We start from the raw sequence: 26,594 nt of genomic DNA, 5'->3' as shown, positions 1-26,594 counted from the left end.
GTTGGGGAGTTGAACAGTGGGAGAGATTATTTTCAGCTGAGCTGAAGAAGCAATACTGTCTATAGGAAGTAGAATTTTGAAGCCTTCATTCAGGCCACAGTTACCAATAAAGGCATTGATTGCTGGGTTGGAGTTCAGTGGCCAGAGCTTTGCAGAGAAAGGCTTGAGGATCAAACAAGGAACATGAAGGTGGCCGTGATAGGGCTAGAAAGGTAAATTGAGGCAGATCTTGGCAGATATTGCATGTCAATCTAGAGGTTTGACCTTTATTCTGTAGCTGATGAAATACCAGTAAAGCTGATCTAAACATTGACATTACAGAGTAGATTTTGAAAATAAAAGCTGAATCTGACATATTGGGGTGGGGGGTGATTTCAAGGGGAATTCAATTCAAAGGAAGATTTAGTCAACAAGAACATGTTATTGGCAGGACATTGTGCTAGGTGGCATAGGGCAGAAGACAAAGATGTTAAGATGTGGACCCTGTCCTCAAGAAGCTTATAATCAAAAGGGTCAGATAAGACATGTACACAGAAAAATACAACCCAAGGTAGACTGTGATAAGTGTTATAATAGAACCCCAGCCCAAGTGCCTGAGCTCAGCAGAGGGTGAGATTAATTTACTTCTCCCAAGAGACTGGAGGCAGGAGACCAAGTCAGAGGGTCGTCTTTGGAATCCTAAGCCTAGACCCAGGAAGTCTCAGGAGGCGATGTCGGAGGTCATCCAGTCCACTTTTGCTCCTGTCAGTATTCTCTGTCCCAAGTAAACAGTAACTTTAAAACTGAAACAAAAAGTGGAGCTCTGAAGAAAACCTGTGAAGAGGCTGTGGGAAGGGAAAAGAAGAAGACGAATTCAGCTTTGAGGTGCTGAGGTGCTGGTAGAAGCGACTTACTTCCAAATGGAGAGTTGAAGGCCAGGAAATGGATGAGATCAGGGAGGGAGAGTGTGCCTGGAGAGAGGAAAGATGAAAACAGTAACTAGGGGAACACCCACGTTCCAGGAGTGGGGAGGAGAAAGAGGAGTCAGAGAAGGAGTGGCCAGAGAGAGGTGAGAAAAAAAAAACAGTAGAATACCTTGTTACAAAGTTTTTAGAAGAGGGGTATGGAAGACAGGGTGGGAGGCCCCAAGGGAGCAGAAGAGGGGAAACTGCAGCAATAGGGACTGAGGTTAGACCAGAGGTTGCCATGGACCTTTCAATGAATGAAGGCTTTTCCAGAGACTCCACAAATAAGCTGGATTCCCTGTGTCTGGTACATTTTAAGATGGAGCCTTCCCGAAGGCCAGAGGAACCGGGCTATGTGCTCTGATCTCCAAAGATCTGGCGGTCAGCTCTGTAATTAGCACTACCTCTCCTAACCCGAACCAGTCCCTCCAGGAACTGAAAAGCTGAAGAACATACTTGAGAGGGATTTCACACCCGGCTCTCTGGCCCAGCCCGGTGAAGTCCCGTTTCGTCATGCAGCTTTAATGACTCTCCGGAATGTCACTCTCGTCTGGTATTGCCAGCAATCTGACCAAACCCTCTTGCAAAAGTTTGCAGCATTCGTCCGGGGCGGACTACAGCTCCCAGAGTTCCCGGGCGCTTCCCGGTGCCGATTGGCTGAGCCGTAGGCTCCAGAGGGAGGTGTCGCCCCGCCTCCCCAGGAAACAGGCACCTGATTGGCTGCGGCGCGGGGCTTTTGTGTCCCCGCCCTTCCCCAGGGACCGCGGCGGGCAGAGCGGAGCTGCTGGTGTCAGAGCCCGGAGAGCGCTGGCAGTTCCGCGGTGGGGATGCTGAGGAGCGCTGGGTTTGCGAGCAGCCGTGGCCACTGCGGACTTCCGAGGCGCTCCGGGCCGTGAAAACCCCTGCGCCGCGGCCAATCCCAGGCTCCCGAGGCCATTCACCATCCAGAAGCCAGACGAGCGGGGAGTCCAGCGCAGCGGCGGCCGTTCCCGGATCCTGGGCTTTCGGAGCCTTCTGGAACCCCGAGAGACACCCCGGGGCTCTAGAACCTCCCCAGCGGCCCGCAGTCCCGGCTTCCTGCGCGCGTCGGTCCGAAAGCCCCTCGGGTGCACGGGCGGTCGGCGAGCCGCGGCTGGGTCCTGGCGCACACCATGATCGTTGCGGACTCCGAGTGCCGCGCCGAGCTGAAGGGCTACCTACCCGGGGCCGGAGAGGTAAGCAGCGGTCGAGCGACGCCACTCTTCCCTTGAACCCAGAGCCGCGTCCGAGCTTTGGGCTGTCGCGAGCTGAGTCTGTGAGCCAACCCCCACCCGGCTCGGGGAGAGGGAGCGGAGCGCGCAAGCCGGAGTGGGGTTGCATCAACTGGCAGCCTCGGCTCCCTCCGCCTCCTCCCCCTACCCCCGGGGCTGTAGAGCCCTCCAAGGCTCCTTTGGACTCCTGGCCAACGTGAGGGGAGCCTTCTCGACGTTATCTTGGGTTTGGGCCCTAGTCGAGGGAGTCTTCAAGTCCAGGCAAATCCCGGCGCAGCGGCCCGACCACTCCTCCTCCCCGCCCCCTTCCGCAGATCCTTTCCTCTAGGCTGGGGCTAGAGGAACTGTTTCTAGGTAGGATATGTACCCGCTGCAGTGCCCCCGCTCGGGGATTGGAGCACTTGGGGCTGGCCAACGGAGGTCGACCTCGTCCCCCGCCCCCACCTGCACCCCCGATTTGGATTGGGGGCGTGGGCGCTTCGGGGCCTTGGCGGGCTGCCGGGTACGCCGCGGCCAAAGCACGGGGGAGAGGGGGAAAACCCGGGCCGCGACACCAGAAGCCAAGCGCCGATTTGGCTGTGCCCTACTAAGTGGCCTGACGTCCCAGAAGTTTGTTTTGGAGGGACTCTCTTTGCAGTGAGGCTGGGAATGCGGCTGGACCCAATCTGACACCCCCTCCCCCATTACCACCGCCACGGACAATGGCCATCTTATTTATTACGCACCTACTGGATGCCAGGCTCCGGCTTTGCCTTTTCGCTGAGTCCTCAGGATTAAACTAGCAAAATATGAGCTATACCATTAATAGGAGCCCCAATCTACGGGATGAGAAAATTGACGCCCAGGAGGGGCTATAGAGAGGCTTCCTTCACTAACCCAGCAGAATAGCTCATTCTTTGGCTCGGGTGTCTCTAGGATTTCCAAGTGTGCTTCACACAACGGAGAGTTTTTGCTTGTTTCTTGAGTTTACAGACATGGAGCCTGGCGCAAGTGTCTTACTGGGGTTGGGAGTCAGACAAGTGCTAGTCCTGAACTGTGACCCTGGGAAAAACAGCTGCACTTCTCTGAGGAGCACGGTTTCCAGGGGTCCCCGGTTTTCTGTTAACTTGTCACCTTTCCCTATCATGGTTTAGGAGCCCGAAGTGGAGGGACGAATACTGCTCCTGCCACTTCTCAGTTGCGTGACTTTGACCAAGCTACCTTATTCTGTCTGTTTCCTTCTTTATGGAAATAATTTTATTTATTGGAGCACCTGGGCACTAGAGCAGGCATGCTCCGGGTTCATGTGGCAGCCTTCCCACTTACTTGCTGTGTGACCTTGGCCAAGTGATCACTTCTATGATCAGCAACTTCCTCCTGTGGAGATTTGGACATATTTCCAAAGGACTGTTGGGAGAATTAACTGAGAATACATGCAAAGGCCAACGCACAGTGCCTAGAGCATAGCAACTACGTCCTGTATCAAACACGCTAGCTATTTTTAGATTGTGGCCACAGCACATATTTCCCTTTCCCCAGAGTGTCTCACAAGGGGGTGTCCGAGCCCACCCCTCCTGCCTGAGGTGAGAATTGGTCCATCCCTCTTTGGGACGGTGTCTGGGAAGTGACCTGGGGAGAAGAGTGTGCCCCTGGTGGACTGGGAAGGCTCTGAGGGTGTGGCCTTTAGATGGAAGCCAGCTGTCAACAGCAGGCGGGGGTGGGGGGAAGCTGGTGATATCTGACCCCTTTCTACAGATTCTCTCTCAAGAAAAGAGGACCTTGGGAAAATGTCTGTTTTAAGCAGGATCTTTAGAAGACAGTAGGGTGCTGAACTTACAGAGCTGGGTGCCCAAGGCCCAAGGGAAGTTGGACAAGTATGAACAAGGAATGTACAGTCCCCTCAACTCCCATCACTTCGCCACACATGCTTTCACCGGGTCAAGGCCTTCAGACGCTTCACTCTAGTACTGGTGGTATGTTCTCAGAGCCCTCTTGGGCTCTAGAATCACTTCCTGAAACATCACTGCCTCAGGGAAGTCTTTCCTTCCCCACCAGATAATTCCCCTCTGCATACCTGCTTCCTGTTCCCCTTCTCCATTGCAGGAGCTATTATCCCAATTACAGTATAACAGTTGTGTAATCAGGAATTTCTTGTCTGTCTCCTTTGCTAGACTAGAAACACTCTGTAGGTCCCATCCCCAGCACTGTTCTTAGTACCTAATAGGTGCTCGTAACTATTTGCCCCTTGTTGGCTTAGCTGACCCTTGTGAACTGTGCAAGCTTTGAAGTCAGATCTGAGCTCCAAAAGAACCTCAGTGAGCTATCTCTGAAGAAGGGATAAGAAGACGTATTTCCCTCCAGGTGGTTGTGAGAAATCGGCCAGATCGTGGTGGGCATATGAGTTTATATGCACCACTCACACACCCCTCCCTGCAAGGCTGGAGATCAGAGGTTGCTTGGGCTCTGTCTCCCTCTCAGGTGTAAACCCAGGCAAGTATCTTGAATTCAGCAGCCCACGGGGAGGGGAGTCTCTGCCCCTTCCCAGCTGGCAGAGTGACTTCGAAGGTCTCCGTAGCTGAGTCCTGGAGGTTGCAGGCTCTGGAGAGGATACCAAGAATAAAGGCTGGGGCTACTCCAAGAGGCTGATCTGGGTGGTGGACAGGACCCTTGCAAGCCAGACTGAGCTGAATTCAAATCTCAGGTTGGCCTCTTGTCAGCTGGTGCTTAACCTTTGGAACCTTAATCTTTCCTTGTGTGCAAAAGAGACCCCCACCCCCACCCCCAAACTGATGAAGATTAGATGCAACCAGTGTGCTAGTGAAAGGTAATATGGAAGCTGATATGAAAGGTAACTTTTAGCGAGCGCTTAAATCAAGAGCCAGGCACTGAGCTCTGAGGTGATTATCCTCTCTTTACAACTTGCCTGAAGCCCTCGCAGTTGAGTGGCCACCCAGACAGCTGTCTGACCTCAGTGTTCCTGCTGCCCTGTGTGGTCCCCTCAGTTGGAACTCATTGGTTTTCCCTCTGCCCCATCCTAGCTGTGTTGCCTTGGGTAGGTCACCCGGCCCCTCTGGTTTTCCTTTCTTTATCCGCATAGTCAGGGCGGGGATCTTGCCTTTATCAGGTGTGCTGAACCTGCACTGTCCTACATGGTAGCCCTTAGCCACATGTGGCTATTGAAATGTAGATAAATCAGATTTTTTAAAACTAAAAATTCAGTTTTTTACTTGCACTAGTCATACTTCAAATGCTCAGCCACTGTGGCTAGGGGCTACCATACTTATTGGACAGCGCAGATAAAGAATATTTCATTATAGCACAAAGTTTTATTGGACTCACTGTGCTAAACTCTGGGATAACAACAGAGAACTAGATCCAGTGTGTGCTCTCAAGGTAAGAAACAAGGCAGGATGACAAGGGCTGTGATTGGGGCAGTGGATCCCCTGGGAATGTAGACAGAGAAGGAGCTTCTCATTCCTGGTGAACCTCAGAGGCAAAGCCTTGGGGCTTCTGAGACCTTGAGAAGTTTAGAGAATAGGAAGTTTCTGCAGTTGAGGAAACCTGATTTGTATCCTAACTCTGCTACCTCCTTCCTGGCTGAGTGACCGGAAGTGACTTGACCTCTCTGAACCTTATTCCCCATCTGTAAAATGGGAGCTCTGGTAGTAGAACTCCCTTAAAGTGCACATGAAATAAGTGCTTCGCCAATGGTAATCAGCGTTGTTACCCACCATTATTATTATTGCCTTCCTACCCCAGGAAGTAGGGGAGGGCTGATCTGGAGGTGTCATCTCTTGGTGGTGGGCCCCTGCCCCGTCTGCTTCCTCTCAAGTTTTGGGTGTCTAGGTTGGGGAAGCATTCAGGGTACTGGAGCTCTGGATTAGAATCTACTTGATCTTGCCTTCAGGGCTTTGCACTTTCTGTTACATCTGACTGGAATGCTGGTTCCCTAGATCTTTATAGGCCCTTTACAGGCCCATCAACTCATTTAGATATTTGATATTTAGATATCAACTTAAAGGTTGTCTCCTCAGTGGCTTTCCCTGTCTACTAGGACTGAGATATTGCACACACTCCCCCACCCATCCATATAATCTGTGATTTGACATCCTATTCATCATTTGTTTGTCTTTCTCCTTTAGATCGTAAATTCTGGGAAAGCTAAGATTTTTGTCTTTTCACTCCTGTACTCTTGCTACCTGCCATGTAGTCATCAAAAATATTTGTTGAGTGAACAGATTAATTCTGGTTTCGCCTGGAAAGCACTTAACACAGTGCCTTATAATTGAGAAAGTGATCAATAAATGGTGTGAAACAATGGCCCTCCCTCCCCGGCAAATTATGCTGGGCTGCACCCAATTAAATTAGAATTGCTGGGCCTTGGCATTGGTATTTTTTAAAAAGCTTCTCAAAGGGATTCTAAGTGTGCAGCTTGTGTCAAGAGCCCCTATCTTTCAACAGTATTCTGCCATCATCATCACCTTCGTCAGGGCTGATAATGTTGGTAGATCCAGACCTATCATTTAAAGACCCACAGGCATCAGTTTCTTCCCTTGACAGCTCCTGGGGCAGATTTTAGAGTGGGAAGGGATTCCCAAAGCTGTTCACTGTCCCTCGCTAGTACCCTGGTGGGCCCTCCCTGTCCCCCCCCCAACTCCCCCAGTTCCTTCCTGCCCTTCCCCACCACACCTGGCTGTGGTTTTCTATCTGTCCTTAGGTCCCCTGAGGGGGAGGCCCAGTTTGTGGAGTCAGCAATCCTTATCTCCCAGACAGAGCTGTTAGGTTTTTTTTCTCTTTGGTGAGGGAGGAGGGAAGGTGAAACGGGAGTGCTTGGGGACTGTGGTGGTTTCTATGCTGGACTTGGACCAGGCTGGCCTGGTAGATCCCAGAAGTATGGGCTGAAAGGGGCCTAAGCAGTCAGCCCAGCTACCTTCTTTGTCCAAGATTAAGGCCCAGAGAGTTTAGGTTACTTTCTCAGAGTCACACAGCAAGTTAGTGGCAGCAGAATTGGCACTCATGCCTGGGACTTTTGTACCCTTGTTCTTTCCTTTGTGGTCTTTCAGAGCCCCAGAGCTCTGCCTCCCTCAGGGGGTTTTTGGCTATGTGAAAAGGAAGGTTCAATTATAATCTTTAGTCCCTGGACACTTGAGGATTAGCAGTAAGTCTAAATTTGAATGAGGAGGGGAGAGTTAGGAGGGCACCGTCTCTGTCCTGTGAGGGTATGACTCTGGTTTGGATAAACTGTTTCTAAGGCCAGTGCAGAGTGCCCCCTCCCAGGTAGCAAAACAAATGGATAAATAAAACTGGTGGTTTCCATAGAGGCTCCAATACAGCCACGTCAGAATAGCTGCTACCATCAGCGTTGTACCGCCCTGCCCTCCATGCCTCTCTGCTTTCTCTGTTTTCGTCATTCACAGACTAGTGTGAATTACCTGGTACCGTTCTCCACAGAATGTGATCTGGTAGTAGGAGACCTATCTCAGACAATTAGAAGGCAACGTTTTCAGAAGCAAAAGTGTTGGGAATTGGGGGGTCACAGATGAGGATCAGAAGAAAGGTTCTTAGACCCTGGAAGACAGAGTTAGCTCTGCAAAAGGTGTGACCAGTGTGAGCACGGTGGGCCTGAGCCACTAATGGTCTGGGAGGCTACAGGAGGCAGAGGCAGGGTTTTAAGCCAGTGATGAGATTTGCACTTGCGGAAGTTCACTCTGGCTACAGCAAGTTTGCCCTCTTTAGAAACCACCAGGGTCATGTACTCACTAGATCTGCTCCTGGTCCCAGAGGTGGGGTTGGGGGAGAATGTTTTATTTATTCATTCGTTCTGTTAACTTGGTAGAGGATGGATAGGAGAGGGCGGGGCTGTGGAGGCAGGGAGACCATCGGTGAGGCTGTGGGTTTGAGAGAGGCTGAAGCTGCATCATAGGAATCTAGGGGACTTGGTAACCTGGCTTCAGGATACGAACAAGGGGGCTTCTTCTATAGGTTCTCCAGGGCTGCCAAGAAGGTGGCCTCCTGGAAATGTGCAACAAAGTGGCTGTATATTTCCCTTGGGGCTATATAGTGGGCTCCTGTGTCCCTTCCCAGTTCCTGAAGAACTCAGCCTGTGGGGTAAGCTCTCTTGGTCGCTTTACCCTTTCTTCACCCACCAAACTGGTATATATTTTCACCTGACTGCTTCATGCAAGGTGAGCCAGAAAGGTGATTTTAAAAGCTCAGTGTAGGGGACTTCTCTGGTGGTCCAGTGGTGAAGACTGCGCCCCCAATGCAGGGGGCCCGGGTTCGATCCCTGGTTGAGGAGCTAAGATCCTGGATTTCGCATGGTGCAGCCTAAAAAAAAAAAACCTTAGTGTGACCCCTCGCATAGGAGGAGAAAACTGGAGAGAGAACTATCTTCTTAGTCCTCGCTTTTACCTCCATCTAACCATGATGTGTTTCCTTCTAGGAGCAGAGGGAGAGCCGGGTTCGGCGAGGCCCTCGAGGGCCCAGCGCCTTCATTCCAGTGGAGGAGGTAAGCTTGGAAGGGGTTAGGAATTGTTGTGGGTCCCTGGGAAGAAAGGACATGGGGCATTGAGTGTGTGTGGGGCTTTGCTGGTCTCTTGAAATTGCAGGTTTGAAACTACCCCTTCAGGTTCTTGACCCATTTAATCCACAAAACAGCTCTTTGAGGCAAGCATGTCAACCCCATCTTGCTGGGAAGAAACATGCTCAAAGAGATAAAGTGATAATAACACAGCCAGGTAATGAGCAAACTTGTGATTCCCAGAACAAGACTTGCATTTCCTTAAGAAGATAGAACTATGCATGTTTATCTTCTCATCCTTGACTGTGCGTGTATTAAAGTTTTTTTCGACTTCAAAAGTAATATGTGTTCATTATTTTTAAATTTCCAACGTTTCAGAAAGCTTTAGTCTCTTACAATCCCACTCCCACAGAGATAATCACTGTTAACCATTTGCCACTGTTTTCCAGACTTTTTTTCATACGGAGCCAAGGTCATAGTTTATAACATGGTTCTGTTGTTGTTGTTTATTTGGGTTTTTGGTGTGGTTTTTTTTGGTTGTTATTTTTTCGCTTAACGCAGCAGAGACACCTTTCATCTACTGAGTCAGGTCATCCATTCATTTATTTAACAGATATCTATTGAATGATTAATGTGTGTCAGGCACCGTTCTAGGTGCTGGGGGTACAGCAGAGAACAAGACAGACAAAAATCCTTGCCATCATGGAACTGACACTCCAGTGTGTGCCTGGTGGTGGGGGAAACTTCAAAACCCATGAACAGACAAATTTAAAAATAATACTTTCCTTCTTTTTCTTTGGCCTTCAGTGAACAAAGACAAATGTTTCCTTGTCCTCCTTGTTCTCCTAAATGTGTAGGCCAAGCAGTTAATGAGCTGTTAACAAACGTCTAAACCCTTCAGTTCCTTCCACCCTTTGTAAGTGGAAAGCACACAGCCACCCGCTGATTATTTACGTAGCCCAGAATTTTAAGCTCAAATATTGTTCTTATCTTTTATTTTTTCATTTATAAATAACCACTCCTCTTCTGTAATAAAGGAAAGAAATAGGCTTTGGGCTTAATCAGGAATTGAATCCTGGTTCTGTCATTTACCAGATCTGTAACCTTGAGCACAGAATGAAATCTCTCTGGGTCTTGATTCCCTCATGTGTCAGCGGGGGAAAATAATAGTATTCACCTCACAGGGTAACTGGGAAGAATCAGTGAGATAATGCAGGCGGGGAACGCTCCAAACTCAGACCTGGCACAGAGAAATCACTCAGGAAATGTGAATTATTTTGCATCCACCTCCAATGACTGCATGGATTTGCACTATTAGAATAGAAGCTCTGTGGGGAATTCCCTGGCAGTCCAGTGGTTAGGATCCTGTGCTTTCATTGCCGAGGGCCTGGGTTCAATCCCTGGTTGGGGAACTAAGAGCCCGCAAGCCACCTGGCACAGCCAAAAAAAGAAAGAAGAATAGAAGCTCTACGAAAGCAGGAGAAGCTGTACTTTAATCTCTGTGCCTCCTATCTAAAATTGGAGAAAACAGGTCTCTAATTTCATAGTTGTGAGCAGTAAATGAGTTAATATATGTAAAGTGTTTGAACAGTGCTTGGCACTTAGCGAGCATTATATAAGTATCAACCAGTATTATATAAAGTGTCTAATAAGTATTTGTTTAATCATTTAATGAAATATCTTTTCCTCCCCTGTTCTCCTTTTTTTGGACATGGCGGTTGTCTTCAGTTCCTTGCTATTAAAATCCCAATGAATGCAATGAATATGTTGGTCTCTTTGGTGGGGAGGGCAGGAGGGGAAGCCATCCCTTCCTCACCTTTGCTTGGCAGGTCCTTCGGGAGGGAGCCGAGAGCCTTGAGCAACACCTGGGGCTGGAGGCGCTGATGTCCTCCGGGAGGGTGGACAACCTGGCAGTGGTGATGGGCCTGCACCCCGACTACTTTACCAGCTTTTGGCGCCTGCACTACCTGCTTCTGCACACGGATGGGCCCTTGGCCAATTCCTGGCGCCACTACATCGCCATCATGGTGAGCCTGTCTGAGCCTGACTTTTGTAGGGGTGGACACATTGGGGGATTCGGTGCTCAGATCTCTTTGCTGGGGGCTTGATTCCACAAACAAGGAGGAGAGGCAGCATAAAGCAAAGCCCTGGCTTTATCTGACCATCCATCGAATTTTAGATTTTGAAGAGAGGCATATTTAATGCCTGCTTTGCAGATTGGGAAACTGAGGCACATAGGAGTCTGGTGACCTGCCCAAGGGAGGACAACAAGCCAGTGGCAAAGCTGGGGTTAGAACCTAAGTTTCCTGCCTCTCAGGCAACAGTGAGGCTTGTGATGTTCCCTCCATGGGGTACCCACCCGAGCAGGGCACACAATGAAGAGGGTGATCTGGGCTCTGTCCACCACCTCCAGGCCGCCGCCCGCCACCAGTGTTCCTACCTGGTGGGCTCCCACATGGCTGAGTTTCTGCAGACTGGCGGTGACCCTGAGTGGCTGCTTGGCCTCCACCGTGCCCCTGAGAAGCTGCGCAAGCTCAGCGAGATCAACAAGCTGCTGGCTCATAGGCCGTGGCTCATCACCAAGGAGCACATCCAGGTGCAGTGGGCAGAGAGGCGGGCCCCCGAGGGAGCACGGGGGCCGGGCTGGGGCATGGCAGGCAGCCCAGGGCAGGCACTGAGCAGGTCTGGCCTTTCCTTTTCTCTCCAGGCCTTGCTGAAGACAGGCGAGCACAGCTGGTCCCTGGCCGAGCTCATCCAGGCCCTGGTCCTTCTCACCCACTGCCACTCGCTAGCCTCCTTCGTGTTCGGTTGTGGCATCCTCCCTGAGGGGGACCCCGAGGGAAGCCCCGCCCCCCAGGCCCCTTCACCCCCCAGTGAGCAGAGCACACCCCCCAGCAGGGACCCACTGAACCACTCTGGGGTAAGTCACGGGCTTCAGTCTTGGCGGGAGAGGAAGCTGGCATGGCCCCTGGTCCTTGGGTAGAAGACAGCGCCTCCCTATCTGAAGCTGCTTCCCTATCACACACTGAGAGGCCTTAGAAAAGTTATTTGATTTTGAAACCCAGTTTCCTCATCTGGGAAATGAGGATAAAGACTCGCACTTCATAAAGGGTTGTGAGGATGAGATGAAATAACCATGTGACTGGCCTCAGCATGGAGCCCCGTGGGCTTAAAGTCACTGACTTTTAGAACTTTAAAAATACAAAGTTTGCCTCTCATTCTATAAAGTGGCTTATTTGTTTGTATTTTAAAAATACAGATACTTTAAAAAGCCCTTTCCTGTGAGGGAAGTTGATGCTCAGAGAAGCCGTGTCTATTCTCTAGCTCTTAAACATCACTTTGGGAAGTACAGGCCATGTGAGCTGTCCAGTGCAGTGGCTGTCACAGAGGAGGCACGGGGCTTTTACGATCGTTCAGGGAGGCCTGGCGTGTGGGAAAGACGTGTGGGGTTTCTGGGGCCCAGGGAGGAAGAGTAGATGGCCACCACCAGGTCTCTCATGCAGGGCTTTGAGGCCGCCCACGACGTGGAAGCTTTGATGGAGCGCATGAGGCAGCTGCAGGAGAGCCTGCTGCGGGATGAGGGGGCCTCCCAGGAGGAGATGGAGAGCCGCTTTGAGCTGGAGAAGTCAGAGAGCCTGCTGGTGACCCCCTCAGGTACAGGGTCACAGGCATCCAGGTTCAGGGGCCGCCCCCTCCTTACATCATCTCTGCTGGGAAGCAGGTACCTCCATGCACTGCACCTCTGCAGCCACATCCCGGCCACCACAGGCCTGATTTACCTCCTCTCCCAGGCCTGGCTCCTGCCGAAGTCCTGGTCCCACTCGATGTGGTGAGGGGCTTTCTCTGGCCCCCTACTCTGCATTCCCCAGCCCCCTAATGGTGATTAATCAGGAGTGGAGGCCACTGTGCTCCATGCCTTGGCCTCACCATGACCTCTTTCTGACGTCCTCAGCGGACATCCTGGAGCCCTCTCCAAACTCAGACATGCTGTGCTTTGTGGAAGACCCCACTTTCGGATATGAGGACTTCACCCGGCGGGGGACTCAGGCGCCCCCCACCTTCCGCGCCCAGGTAGGCTCTCCCCACTGGTCTTACTATTGCTTTACAAACAAGCAGGGGTGGGTGGTTTGTGTAGTTAGAGATTTGGGTACCTTCTCTCCCTCAGGATTCCACGAGGGAAGTGGGAGACCCTGGATGTGAAGGGACCCACCTGTGCCCTAAGCTCAGGGGATCCTGATCACAAGGAGGAAGTCACCACCAAGCTGCATCCTCCTCAGCTTCTCAGGTCCAGACCAAGCAGCGGGTTAGATCTGTGGGGTGGAGAGACACATGGAGAGCCAAGGTGTGCTCCAGAGGATGGCATCTCTCCGGCTAGCCTTGGGCCCCAAACGTTCTCCTCACTGACCCCTTCCCACGTTCCTCAGGATTATACCTGGGAAGACCATGGCTATTCACTGATCCAGCGGCTCTACCCCGAGGGTGGGCAGCTGCTGGATGAGAAGTTCCAGGCAGCCTATAGCCTCACCTACAACACCATTGCCATGCACAGTGGAGTAGATACCTCCATGCTCCGCAGGGCCATCTGGAATTACATCCACTGCGTCTTTGGCATCAGGTTAGTGCAAGACCAGGGCATGAGTGTATTGCAAGCCCTCAATCTGAGCTCACAATTGTTTCCTTTTTCTGTTTGTTTTTCTTTCCCTTTCTTCCTGCCTATATTGTTTTTCAAAGCAAATGTATTTCTTTGCTGATTATAAAAGATAATAGCCATGCTCACCTTTTGAAACTCTTTAATCCGACCCCCAGAGATAACTAGGGAGATTTTATATATATGTGTGTGTGTGTGTGTGTGTGTGTGTGTGTGTGTATTGAGAGAGAGAGTTATATTTGTATTTTCATTCCAAGTAGCATTTCTTCTCATAATAAAACAACAGAAATGCCAACAGTAGGGGATTTTAAATAATGACATATCCATTCAGTGAAATATTATGTAGCTATTAAAAATTATAATAATGGTTTATTTATATTGCCATGGGAAAATGGTCAAAATGTATTGAAAGAAAAGAAAGCTGGCTACCAACCAGAATCTTGTTTTTGTTCCTTTTTTTTTTTTTCTTTAAACTAAAAGTGTGTACATGCATGGAAAATGTGTGGAAGGCTGTACCGTAAAATGTTATTTGATAATGGCTGTCTCTGTATAGTATATGATGAATTACATTTTCATTCTGTTACCTAAGTGTTTTCTGATCTTTTTTGAGTAGGTTTTTTTTTTTAGTTGATGGAATCATACTTGATATATTCTGCAACTTGCTTTTTTTACCTAATAATCTATTGTGAACCACCTTCCTTGTTGGTGTGAATAGATCTTGCATGCTTTTTAGCCACTGTATAGTGTTGTTATGGATGAAGTGTAATTATCCAACCATTTCCCTATTGTTGGATATTTAGGTGGTTTGCAGTTTTTCACTATTACAAATACCATGTGCAATGACTAGTTTTAAACCTAAGTCGTTTTTTTAAAAAAAATTTATTTATTTATTTATTTTATTTATTTTGGCTGCGTTGGGTCTTCGTTGCTGCACGCGGGCTTTCTCTAGTTGCAGCGAGTGGGGGCTATTCTTCGTTGCGATGTGCTCGCTTCTCACTGTGGTGGCTTCTCTTGTTGCGGAACACGGGCTCAGTAGTTGCGACATGTGGGCTAAGTAGTTGGGGCTCGCGGGCTCTAGAGCTCAGGCTCAGTAGTTGTGACGCATGGGCTTAGTTGCTCCGCAGCATGTGGCATCTTCCTGGACCAGGGCTCGAACCCATGTCCCCTGCATTGGCAGGCGGATTCTTAACCACTGTGCTACCCGGGAAGCCCTATACCTAAGTCCTTGTAGGTAAACCCTAGATGTGAAATTACTTGTCAAAAATATACACGGAACAATTTTTTTATTTTTAAAAACCTCGCTCTGATAATGTTGTGGGAAATTTAAAGAATTAAAGAAAGAAACAATTTCCCAAAATTCTACTACTCCACAACCACATCCACATTCTGAGATGTTTTCCTCCATTGCTTTTTTTCTTTCTTATGTAGTTGCTTTTGTATAGTTGAAATTATAATTGTTATTTTGTTTTTTAAAAGATATGCTTGATGTTTGTAAAGAGCCAGATTTTTAGTAAATTCAGGAAACAGATAACAAAAAGAAGAAACTAAAAATCATCCATAATCCCACCTGCTCTTATTATTGTCAAATATTTCTTTCCTGTCTTTCTTCCATGCACAAATGACCAAAACATATATAATTTTACAAAAATAAGACTTTCTTGTCTACTGTATTTATTTTACTCAGTTCAATCAAATGAGAGCATATTTCAGAGAACACATGATTTTTTTTCCTTGCTTTTCTAGTTTAGCTATTATTCCAAGCATCAAAACAAAAAATCCCCAAAGTTTTAAAAAGGTACATGTTCCTTGTAGAAAAATGTGCATTTCTGTGCATTACTAGCTGTAAATCATATTTCACTGAGTGGGTTGAGCTGTGCTTAATTGGCCAGCCTCCTTCTGGCCAACCTCCTTGGCAGGTTTCTAAGTCAGGGAAGGCCAAGGGTGGACGGGCATCTTAGGGTGTGTGTGGCACAGGCTAGTTCCTGCCCAGCTGCCAGGTCCAGGCTCCTCCACTCTCCAACACGGCCCTCACTCCTAAACCTTTGTCTACCAAATCTGTCCCCTAGTCTAAAACTGGTCTTCTGGGACTTCCCTGGCGGTCCAGTAGTTAAAACTGTGCTTCCACTGCAGGGGGCACGGGTTCGATCCCTGGTCGGGGAACTAAGGGCCCACGTGCCGCGTGGCGTGGCCAAAAAAAAAAAATTTTTTTTTTAATTTAAAAAAAGGTAAAGAAAAATTAAACCAGTCTTCCTCATCCACACTGGTCTGTGACGACTCACTGGCTCACTGGACTAGGGAGCGACAAAGTGGCTTCTAGACTTGTCACCAACTTGCTCTTTGACTTTGAACAAGCTAATTGCCTTCCCCAGGCCTTAGTTTGCCCATCTGTAAAATGACTACCGGCTCCTTTTTCTCTTTCCCTCTTCCTTCTCCAGGGTAAATATTTGAACTAATATTTGAAATAATTGAACTCCTGCCCCATCTTCCATGCATGGCCTCAGCTGTAAAGTAGTGACTATGACCTTGGAGTCAGGCAGAGCTGAGTTTGAATCCCATTCCCAGATGTGTGACCTAGGGCAGGTGACTTCACTTCTCTGAACCTCAGTTTCATCTATAAAATTGAGGCTGATGAAATACAATAAATTGTATACAATAGTTTTGTGTACAGTAGTTTTGAGGATGCCATGAATACATGTTCACATGGTCAGTACAGCATGCTCACCCTCTGTGCATTCCCCTACAAGTCCAGTGGCCTTTGATAATATGACATCAGCTGTTTTTCTAAGAGGAATGAAGTTTCTAGTTGCTTCCTACCTTCTGCCTTTTCTTGCCACTCTCTGTTCCTCCTTCTGCAGGGTGGGACTGGGGAGAGGAGATACTTGTGGGAGCAGAGGGTAAGTGATGCTACTGGGGCCTTTCCATCCAGATATGATGACTATGACTACGGAGAGGTGAACCAGCTCCTGGAGCGGAACCTCAAGGTCTATATCAAGACAGTGGCCTGCTATCCAGAGAAGACCACCCGAAGAATGTACAACGACTTCTGGAGGCACTTCCGCCACTCAGAGAAGGTGAGACTCTCAGGGTAGGAGCAGGACGGAAGCAGACAGCCTGGCCCGTGGAGGAGGCAAGGGGTCGGGACCCAGTGAGGTGCCCCAGACTAAGTCTGTTCTGCCAGATGGGGCACCTGGGGGTATTGTCCTGGGTTCATGTCCTACTCCACTGTGTGGTTTCAGACTCCATTTACTCACCTGTAAAGTAGGAGTGTGCTTCCCAGGGTCCTCAGTGGCAGCCAGAAGGACCTGGGTTCAAATCATAACCCTATTACCTGGTAGTCATGTGACCTTGGGCAGGTCATTTTGCCTCTCTGAGCTTGTTTTCTTTACAATAGGAATAAAAACTGCCTGCCTTTCAAGGTTGCTGGGAGGATGAAATAAGAAAATGAGTGTAAACCTCTGATCCCAAATAGATGTCAGGGGTAGCTATTGTTTTTAGTTTCGGGGGATGAAGAGATTAGCCATGATAGGGATAAATGTGCTTGAAATTCTAACACAGTCCTTGCACCAAGTTGCTTAGAGCCTTAGGAAAGGTCAAGGCATCTCTGTAGGAAAGGGGAGGATGAGGGACTTCCGTGACAGTCAGGTGGTTAAGACTCTGTGCTCCCAAGGCAGGGGGCACAGGTTCAATCCCTGGTCAGGGAACTAAGATCCTGCATGCCACACAGCATGGCCAAAAAAAAAAAAAAAAAGAATGGGGAAGGATGAGTGGTCAGGGATACTGGCAGTCTGGGAGGGAAGGGGATGGCGAGGAGTGACATCAGTTGCCAACAAGCCCTTGTGTTGTGCCCCAGGTGCACGTGAACTTGCTGCTTCTGGAGGCCCGCATGCAAGCCGCCCTGCTCTATGCCCTCCGTGCCATCACCCGCTACATGACCTGACTCGTGTGCAGGACCTGGGCCTGGAGCAGCTGACCCTGGGGGCATCCTTCTCCCTGCAAGGACTTCTCTGTCTGGAGACAGAGCCTAAGCCTGCCTGTCCCACGCCCACCCACCCTATTCTGGTGGTGGGCCTGTGTGTGATGTGCAGCCCCTGAGCCACACCCTCCTTCTCACTGGAATGGACAGGATCATTGCACTGACTCTGGGATCTCAGCTCTGCCCCTGGGAGCTGGAAGAGGACTAGCAAATCTCCAGGCGCCAAGGCCCTTCTTCCTGCCCCTACCCCCAGAGGCCAAGGGCACAGGAAGGAAAATGGGCTGAGCTCAGACTTGTGTGCCAGCAGGCAGGGGCCCGGGCAGCACAAGTACTTTGGCCTTCCTGGCCTGGGAAGTCCCTGGCTGGCCCCCAAGGGAGAGGGACAAACACCTCCAGGGACTGACACTCCAAGCGGCTTTGCCTTTCCTCCTGCTTCCTCATTCTCAGACTTCATTACCTCCCACCTGCCATTCATCCATCAATGTGAAAGTCAGGGTCACAGCTGGTTTGTGCATCTGGCTCCCCAAAAGCCTGTTCTGTTAGACAGCCTGCAGGCCTCTCGTCCCCTGGTTGCCCCAGTCCTAGTTCAGTTCCTTTGACCTCCTTTGTTTGCCCTTTTACCCTTTTCTCCCACACCTGGTGGTATGAGGCCCCAGGAGAGAGACCAAGCACATCAAACAAGCAGATTATCTCTAGAGAGTCTGGACTCTCTGTTGGTCACTTTGCCTTTAGAAGAGGGAGTATTATATTATACATTCTCTGTATTTCGGTTTTTTATGGGTGAGGTTCTTCAGGGCCTCAACCCTAGAGCCATAGTCAGTGTCTGAGAGGACAGGGAAAAATCTGTCCTCCCCAGAGCTGCACCTGCCCTGCAGAAGCTGGCACCCCACTTTGCTATCTCCCATGGCGCTGCCACAAACATTTGCCAAAAAAGCAAGCCTTTCTAGGTGGTTTAGGTGACACATGGCTCCGGGGAGAGGCAGGAGGCCCCAGGGTTCTTGTGTGGGCCCTGGCACTGGCCAGGTGACCTCCATTTCCACAGTTGCAGACTGAGGGGTAGTTTCTGAGATATTTGAGCCTTCACTCAGATTCTGAGGCCAGCAGCCAACTGCAATCCTTGCAGGATCTTGAGGGCTTCTGGGGAGCCCCCCCTCTTGTAGTCAGTCTCTCCGGGCTACCTACCAAGGACCTCCCCACCCCCATCCCAATTTCTGTCCCTTCTCCTCGGTTTTAGGTGGATTGCTTGAAGGCAGAAGCAGCCGAGGACTGATTCCAGGCACTTTCTGTAGCAAACGAGCTGTGAATTATGACTTCCCTTGCCCTTCTTCCGGCAGTATGTGCCTCCCCTCTGACCAGTTGGGAGGTGACTGAAGAAAGGCAAGGGCCAAGCTGCTGCTGCTTCTGACCCTCCCCTCTGGGGTGGGGCAGGAGAGGAGCCTGGTCATTGTGCCACATTTCATACCCGTGCAGGCATGGGCAAGCGACTGGCACCCCCTTCAGGCCTCAAAGCCCTCCCTGCAATGAAGCTGGGCAGGAGAGAAGAGGCCCCAGCATTGGGGTTTGGATTCCAGAGGGGACAAGATGACTGTACATGTCCCCGGGTGGGTGGGGAGGAGTATTCAGTGTTCAAGTGCAGAAATCTTTGCCTTTGCTACCAGTTCTGTATGATGAGAAATAAAAGTTCACTGAGGTTTTGTTTTGTACTTCTTCTTAATGGACTGTTTTTCCATTTCCTAAGGGTCATGGTTCACCTCTTGGCATAAGCAGGGAGCTGTGATTGCATCATGGACCTGACCTGCCAGCCCTTACCATGCTAAGCACTTGTGCCCACGACCGTAGGGTTGGGAGTGGTTGGCACTAAAAGTCTACTCTTGTCCCTGGGGTGTCCAGCCCTGCCACTCATCTGTGTCTGGCCTGGCATTGTGGAATAATAATGGCCATCTTATTTTTCTCACTATGCCTGGCTCCGGGCTGGGTACTTGGAGGCATTTCTCTGAATCTGCAGCAAAATCCTGTAAGGGAATTGAGACTCAGAGGTCAAGTGACATTGCTGAGGCCACATCAGTGGTCAGTGGTGGAACCAGGATTGCAACTGGGGTCAACTTGATCCTGAGGCCTTGGCCTGTGGCAGAGGGAGGATTTTTGAGAATTTCTGGGGGACCCTTTGTTCCTCCTGCCTCATCACATTACTCTTACTTGCTTCTCATCCTTCCCTCCCCAGCACCAAGGAGACAGATCGAGGCATAAGGAGTTAGATGTGACTCCAAGTTGTGCCAGTGCCATTTAGTAGCTGTGTTACCTTGGTCAAGCTTCTTAGCTTCTCTGGGCACTAGGAACTCTAGCAAGCTTATCAGAGAAACCACATCATGACTAAGAGCTAAGACCTCTCCTGCTGGCTTCCCACTTCCTCTAAGTACTGCCGTCATAAAATGAAAACTGGGTCTCCTCCAGGAAGCCTCCCCTGATTGACTCTCCTGTACCCTTTCCCTTAGATTCTGGTCCTGACTTAGTCATTTATTATCCCTGGGAGGGGGAGGGTTGATTAATTTCACTGTGTCTCAAGTTTGCCAAAAAAAAAAAACGAGGGCAAAACATTTTCTTTTCCAGGTAGCATCATTGAGTGACTGTTGCCAGATGTTTTCAAAAGTAATCTCTCCATCTTCACAGCAACCCTGTGAGAAAAGCGTGGTGGTCCCATTTTACAGATGTGGAAAAGGAACCTCGAGAGTCTAGGGAACACTAACATAACACAGACCCAGGTTCAAATTCCAACTTTGACATTTAATGTTTGACCGTAAGCAAGTTACTTCAATTCCCCTTCCTCAATTTCCTTATCTATGCAACAGAATTAATACTTAGGGTCACAGGAGAGTTGTGTGGATTAAATAATGCATGAAAAGCACCTAGCACAGTTCAGGTACCTTGAACTAGTGAGCCATTCAGTATTCAGACATCTGCCCAACATCATGAAAGTGAGATAGAATTTGAATCCTTGTTAGTCTGACTCCAGAGCATTACTCTTTTTTTTTTTTTTGGACATGCCGCACGGGATGCGGGATCTTAGTTCTCCAACCAGGGATTGGACCCATGCCCCCTGCAGTGGAAGCACAGAGTCTTAACTGCTGGACTGCCAGGGAAGTCCCATCCAGAGCATTACTCTTATCCCCAAACTCCCTATGCCCTCAGTCTGTATTTCTAAAAATCATGTTCAAGCTGATTTGCATGTGGAATTGAAAACTCTTGGCTCCAGTTTGGATCCAGTGAATCTGTTTTAGACTTCTGCAACCTGCAATCCAGGACCTGGGCATGTCTACCCAGGTTGGAGTTAGTAGAAGTTTCTGGTGACTTGATTCTTGGTTGGTTTGACATTTGAAGCCATGCTTGGATTGAGGGCTGCTGAGAGTGGGTAGAAACAGGAGCTGGGTGAGTGAGTCTCCTCCATCAGGTTTCGAACATTCACCAGAGCCCTAGGACAAGTGGAACGGAGAAGTTGCTCACAAACTTTTTGTGCTTTAGAATCTCCTAGAGGACCAGTGTTTAGGGGTAGAGCTCAGAAATGTGCAACTTTAACAGCTTCCCTGCTGTTCTGATGCCAAGGTCATTCTTTCATTTAACACAAGATGTTGTGCTCCTAATATGTAAATGCCCTGAATACAGAACAGTGAACATGACAGGCATGGCTCCTGCCTTCTTGGGATTTATTACCTAGTAAAGGAGTCAGACATTAGATCATTATACAACTAATTATTTCAATTATAATTGTGATCAGCACCTCAAAGGAGAGACGTGAGGTGCCGTCAGAGTACTTACAATGTAGCATCATCAGAGGCTTTTCTTCCAAAGAAATATGTTGGGCTTCTGCAGAAACTAAAACACATCGAAGAAGAGCAGTTTCCCACCCACTGAAGCACCTTCTTGGAACCTGAAGCCTCCATGGAACAGTTAGAAAACTGCTAATCTACATTCCTCTGTAACAGATTCTGTCGTGTGCAACCCAGACTGTAGCACGCATTCCTTCCCACACCCCCACTCCACTTCAGTTGGTTGCTGAAGGATCTCAGCTGAGTGCCTCTCTGGGAACTGCCCAGTTGAAGGGAGCAGCCAAGCTCACGGTTATGCCCCTCCAGGCACTCTGGTCTGCCTCCAGTGACTGGTTGATGGGAGAGGAGTATGCAAAGACCTGACCCCTTTGCTTCCATTCAAAACAACTCAAGGATTGTCCCAGCTGTACTGCTCCCTTCATGATCAGCTGAGGCCAATGTTGCAGCTGCATTGCAGCCCAACTTCTGCCCAGTCCTGCTTCTCACTGTCCTGTGATACTGATCCCCACTAAACCTCCCGTATGCAAATTTCCGTCTGAGTCTGCTCACCAAGGATCCTAAGACACTCTTATTACAGATAGTGAAAATAAAGACCCGAGAGGAGAACTTTCTTGCTTGTCGTCTCACAAGCCTGAACCTTCAGATCCTCGTCATAGTTTGTCACCACCCTGTGTCGGAGGCCTACAACTTCCGGTCACAACTTTCTCTTCCTGAGGTTGGAGGCGACAGCTGCAATGCTGAAAAGGCCAGAAAAGGTCCTCACTCCCATCACCACTCCCATGGCTGGAGACCTTGGGCAAGTCACTTGCCATCTCTGGGGAGAAGGTTAAGTACACTCACTGCCTGAATGCTTTACCTTCTCTTAAGTCAGCCCGTGTCATGGTTCTGAGAAAAACCATGTCTCAGCTGGTTATAGCAGAAGAATTTCTTTCCCCTCCTGTCTGAATCACCTCTGACCTCAATGTTGCTTCCTCTTCAGGGAAGCCTTGAGCTTCTGCCCCAATTCCGAGTTTCTAAACTCACATTCCAGGGAGGAACCCCTTTTCTTGGCTCATGCCAACATTATCAAGTGTTTACTTTGTCACAGACACTGCCGGATGCCGGCAGTTCAGCAATGAATAAGACAGATACAGTCCTGGCCCTCATGGACTTTAAAATCCAGTGTTAAAGACAAACATCATACAAATACTTGTGATGAGTCCTGGACGGGGGAAAAAACAGCACAGGAAGCCATGAGAGCGTGCGGCAGAGGAACCATTCCCAGAGAAATACCTCGGACGTGAAGGATGAGAGAGAACCAGGCAAGGATGGGAGGGGAGAAAGGCATGCAGAGCAAAAAAGATTTCTGGCAGAGGAAACAGCATGGGAGAAAATTCGAAGCAGGAAGGCAGCCTGGCAGGGCAGAGGGAGCAGAGAGAATATGAGGAAGGGTGAGGTAAGAAGAAAGCCTAGGGCAGATCTGGCATATTAAGAATTCTGGACTTTATCCTATTAGCAATGGGAAGTCTTCAAAGGAGATTTTATTTATTACAAAACAGATGTTGTGGACTGAATGTTCATGTCCTTCTCAAATTCATATGTTGAAATCCTAATCCTCAGTGTGATGTTATTTGAAGATGGGGCCTTTGGGAGGTAATTAGGTAATGAGTGTGTACCCCTCATGATGGGATTAGTGCCCTTTTAAGAAGAGACAGGAGAGAGCTTGTTTTCTCTCCCACTTTCACTCCACTATGTGAGGACACAACGAGGATGAGGGCTCTCATCAGGAACCCAGCTGGCTGGTACCTTGATCTTGGACTTCCCAGCCTCCAGAACTGTGAGAAATAAATGTTGTTTATGCCACTCAGTCTAAGATATTTTTGTTATAGCGGCCCAAACTAAGGCAATAGATAGCATTTATTAGAAGAAGGAGTGAAGAAAGTAGTAAGACTAATTTAGGACTGCCTACATGCCAGGTCCTCCACTAAGTAATTCACAAGCATGACATCATTTCCTCCTCACAACAGCCCTATAGAGCCTAGTACTGTCTCCCTTTTACAGATGGACATGATGGAATGGAGACTCAAAAATCCCCACAACCGGACTTCCCTGGTGGCGTAGTGGTTGGGAATCTGCCTGCCAATGCAGGCAACACAGTTGGAGCCCTGGTCAGGGAGGATCCCACGTGCCACGGGGTGGCTGGGCCTGTGTGCCATGGCTACTGAGCCTGCGCTCTAGAGCCCGCAAGCCACAGCTACTGAGCCCGTGAGCCATAACTACTGAGCCCGTGTGCCACAACTGCTGAGGCCCCCACCCCACACTGGGAGGCCACCGTGGTGCGAGGCCCTTGCACCGCGGCAGGGAGTGGCTCCCAGTCTCCGCAACTAGAGAAAGCCTGCACGCAGCAATGAAGACCCAATGCAGCCAAAAAGAAAGAAAGAAAGAAATTTATTAAAAAAGAAAAAAATCCCCTCAACCAAAAATGTTTCTCTGGTTCCCCAACTCCACCCTGAGTATACATCTTCGTCCTTTGACCTAAGCTTACCTAGCGCCTCTGTTTTATGAAGGCGTTTTTTATGTCTAATATTATAACCATTGTGGGGCTCACTCATCTCCCCACTCGACTGCAAGCCCCAAGAAGGCAGAGGATTTTTGTCTAGCGTGTTCACTGCTTTATCTCCAGAACCCAGAGCAGGACCTGGCATGTGGTAGGGGCTGAATAAATAAAATAGGTGTGAAATATATGTTTGTATCCACCAGGAGGCCTGGTCTAGTGCTGGATATGGGCAACGGTGCTACAGAAATAACAGGCTCCCCGTGTTTTGGACTCAGCCTCTGCTCTGGCTAGTTGTCTGTTCCGTAGCCAGCTCTCAGACTCTCAGCGTCAATGTGGTGTCGGGGAGAGAGCTTGGACTTTGGAACGAGTCAGACAAGGCTCAAATCTGAGTGCAAGTCCATCTGGAATGAGGCAGAGCGTAAGTAAACAGAGCCAAGTACCTATATGACCTTTGATAACTTTCTTTAATTTCCTCATCTATAAAATGGGAACATTACCATCAAAAGTTATTAGTGTCAAGATCAAATGAGAAAATGTTCATAGAGTACCTGTTTAGTTAATTTACTTCCGCCCTTCAACGGAAGACAGGGATTGGGTCAATGTTATTATTTCAGATGAATAGCCTCAATTTCCTCATATGTGAAATGGGAGTTGTGAAATGCAAGATAATATAGAATTCCCACTACCTAGACTGCTCCTCTCCCAGGCCTGTGTGGGGGCTAGCTCTTTCTAAACCTTCAGTCCTCACCCTCCATATCATCTCGTCAGAGTTCTGACCTGATCCCTGTTTCTCAACCTAATTCCACCCCTTTTCTCTTCAGCACCTTTCATAATCTTTATTGCTTCTTGCCTGTCTCCTTGTTAGCTGTTGTACCCCCACTGTCTGCCATAGTGTTAGAGTTAAGTGCTCAATTTATGTGTGTTGATTGCATTAAATACTTATTGATCACTTATTCACCAACCAGGGACTGTTTTTGGCAATCCTAACCACAACCCTGGGACATAGGCAGGCAGGGATTTCACCCATTTTACAGCCGTGGAAGCTGAGGTCTAGCAATATTAATATTGCCCAGGAATCTGCCAAGCAAATTAGCAGGAGTTCTAGATTCTTCGACCCGTGCTCTTTCTACCCACCCCTCCAATGGGGAAGGAGCATTGGAGGCCTAGGAATTGGAGGCTGTAATATTTAGGTGAGTTACTTCCCTTCCTAAGCCTTAGTCTTCCCAACTCTAAAATGGGTAGAATAATCCTTGCCCTGACTGGTGGTTAAGGTGAGAATCAGCTGAAATAGTGGGCTGAAAGCATTTAAACTGAAAGCACTATACTCGTTTACGGAGGATTTTTGTTTTAATATGCAGAATCAATATTGACTGCAAAGATAAATCACTGTGGGCTGGGGAAGCCAGGGAACTTTCCTAAAAGTGGCAGCATTTCAGCTAGGTCTTAAAGATAGGTAAGATTTGGGGAAGATTTGGGGGAAACAAAGCTCAGAGCCAAAGTCATAGACCAACAAAAGCAGGACCCTCCAGGATCTCTGGGTTTTACTTTCTTCCCTTCGAGGTTGGTATTCTCCTCTAATGTGCATTTCTTTACCCTGTTTTATTTTTCCTTTCAAATAAAACTCATTAAAGTATAAGTTGCATGCAATAAAATGCATACTTTCTAAATGCACACAGTTCCATGAGTTTTGACAAAAGTACACACCTACGTAACTGCCACCCAACCAAATCAAATTCCCTTGTGGTGCTTTGCAGTGAGTCCCCCAACCCCCTATCTTGTGTCGCCCAGACACCTACTCTCTGCTTTCTGTCACTACAGGTTAGTTTGTCGTTGTTGTTCTTAATCACTCATTTCTTTATTAGTAAATCACGAAGTTTTGCATTCAAAAATTAGAACAAAAACATAAATGCAACAAAATGTATTACTTCACTAGGCTTAGGACAATATTTCATTCTAGGCATTTGCTAATGAATATAGTAGTCATTAGATAATTTGACAATAACTAACTGGAGAAAAGAGTTAGTAATAGGGCTTCCCTGGTGGCGCAGTGGTTGAGAGTCTGCCTGCCGATGCGGGGGACACGGGTTCGTGCCCCGGTCCGGGAAGATCCCACATGCCGCGGAGCAGCTGGGCCCGTGAACCATGGCCGCTGAGCCTGCGCGTCCGGAGCCTATGCTCCACAACGGGAGAGGCCACAACAGTGAGAGGCCCGCGTACAGCAAAACAAAAAACAAAAAAACAAAAAAACTATACCTACAAAGTTACAAGAGGTACGTGGATAATTTGATTGCTTCTTGAGAGATGATGGCTTACGTGTAAGGCAATATTTTAAATTTAGTTTAAGTATTTTTAAAGAAAAGACATTTTTAAAAAAAAGAATTGGACTTCCCTGGTTGTGCAGTGGTAAGAATCTGCCTGCCAATTCAGGGGACACGGGTTTGAGCCGTGGTCCGGGAAGATCCACATGTCGCAGAGCAACTAAGCCCATGAGCCACAACTACTGAGCCCGGGTGCCACAACTACTGAAGCTCGCGTACCTGGAGCTCGTGCTCTGCAAAAAAAAGAAGCCACCGCAACGAGAAGCCTGCGCACTACAGCGAAGAGTAGCCCCCACTCACTGCAACTAGAGAAAGCCCAGGTGGAGCAACAAAGACCCAACACAGCCAAAAATAAAAATAAATAAATAAATTTATTTTTTTAAAAAGGAAGAAATGAGGGAAATGATAAAGTTTTGTTTCAGGGTCTCTTCTTGTTGAATAAGAAGAAAATCATTATATCAAAGAAAGAGTAAATCATCAGGAGAAGTGTCTGCTCTAAATTTAAGACAGTTAACGATGAAACAATACCTGGCCCATTTTATTGGGCTAAATTACAGCAACTCTTTTTTTAAAAAAATAATGGGCTTCCCTGGTGGCGCAGTGGT

At 48.6% G+C, this 26,594-nt stretch overlaps 1 protein-coding gene across 2 annotated transcripts; it reads left to right on the top strand.

The window, feature by feature from the left end:
- The first annotated feature begins 1,680 nt into the window (after nt 1-1,680).
- On the top strand, nt 1,681-24,805 carry SESN2 (sestrin 2). Of its 2 annotated transcripts, none has more exons than XM_089897808.1 (10): nt 1,681-2,158; nt 8,616-8,681; nt 10,523-10,720; nt 11,107-11,289; nt 11,401-11,613; nt 12,197-12,347; nt 12,646-12,764; nt 13,118-13,308; nt 16,268-16,412; nt 19,922-24,805. In XM_089897808.1, exons 1-10 carry the CDS (start codon nt 2,096-2,098, stop codon nt 20,045-20,047), a joined length of 1,455 nt encoding a protein of 484 aa, XP_089753934.1. In that variant the 5' UTR covers nt 1,681-2,095; the 3' UTR covers nt 20,048-24,805. The 2 variants fall into 2 exon arrangements, with proteins under 2 accessions (XP_089753934.1, XP_022407720.1); XM_022552012.3 differs by lacking the exon at nt 19,922-24,805 and adding an exon at nt 17,192-19,017 and having other exon boundaries at nt 1,682-2,158.
- The last annotated feature ends 1,789 nt before the right edge of the window (nt 24,806-26,594 follow it).

This window comes from Delphinapterus leucas, chromosome 1, assembly GCF_059928025.1.
Source record: "Delphinapterus leucas isolate spDelLeu-1000000601 "Yukka" chromosome 1, BTC_Dleu_Yukka2, whole genome shotgun sequence".
Taxonomy (NCBI): Eukaryota; Metazoa; Chordata; class Mammalia; order Artiodactyla; family Monodontidae; genus Delphinapterus; species Delphinapterus leucas.
The sequence above is the reverse complement of the archived record's forward strand: the minus strand, read 5'-3'. Positions and strand labels throughout refer to the sequence as shown.

What these genes read in the sequence shown, in the direction of transcription:
- SESN2 (XM_089897808.1), top strand. Translation starts at nt 2,096, where the DNA reads ATGATCGTTGCGGACTCCGAGTGCCGCGCCGAGCTGAAGGGCTACCTA. An exon ending in ACCCACTGAACCACTCTGGG is followed by an intron (nt 11,614 to 12,196) that starts GTAAGTCACGGG and finishes TCTCTCATGCAG; the next exon opens with GGCTTTGAGGCCGCCCACGA. An exon ending in CACTGCGTCTTTGGCATCAG is followed by an intron (nt 13,309 to 16,267) that starts GTTAGTGCAAGA and finishes CTTTCCATCCAG; the next exon opens with ATATGATGACTATGACTACG.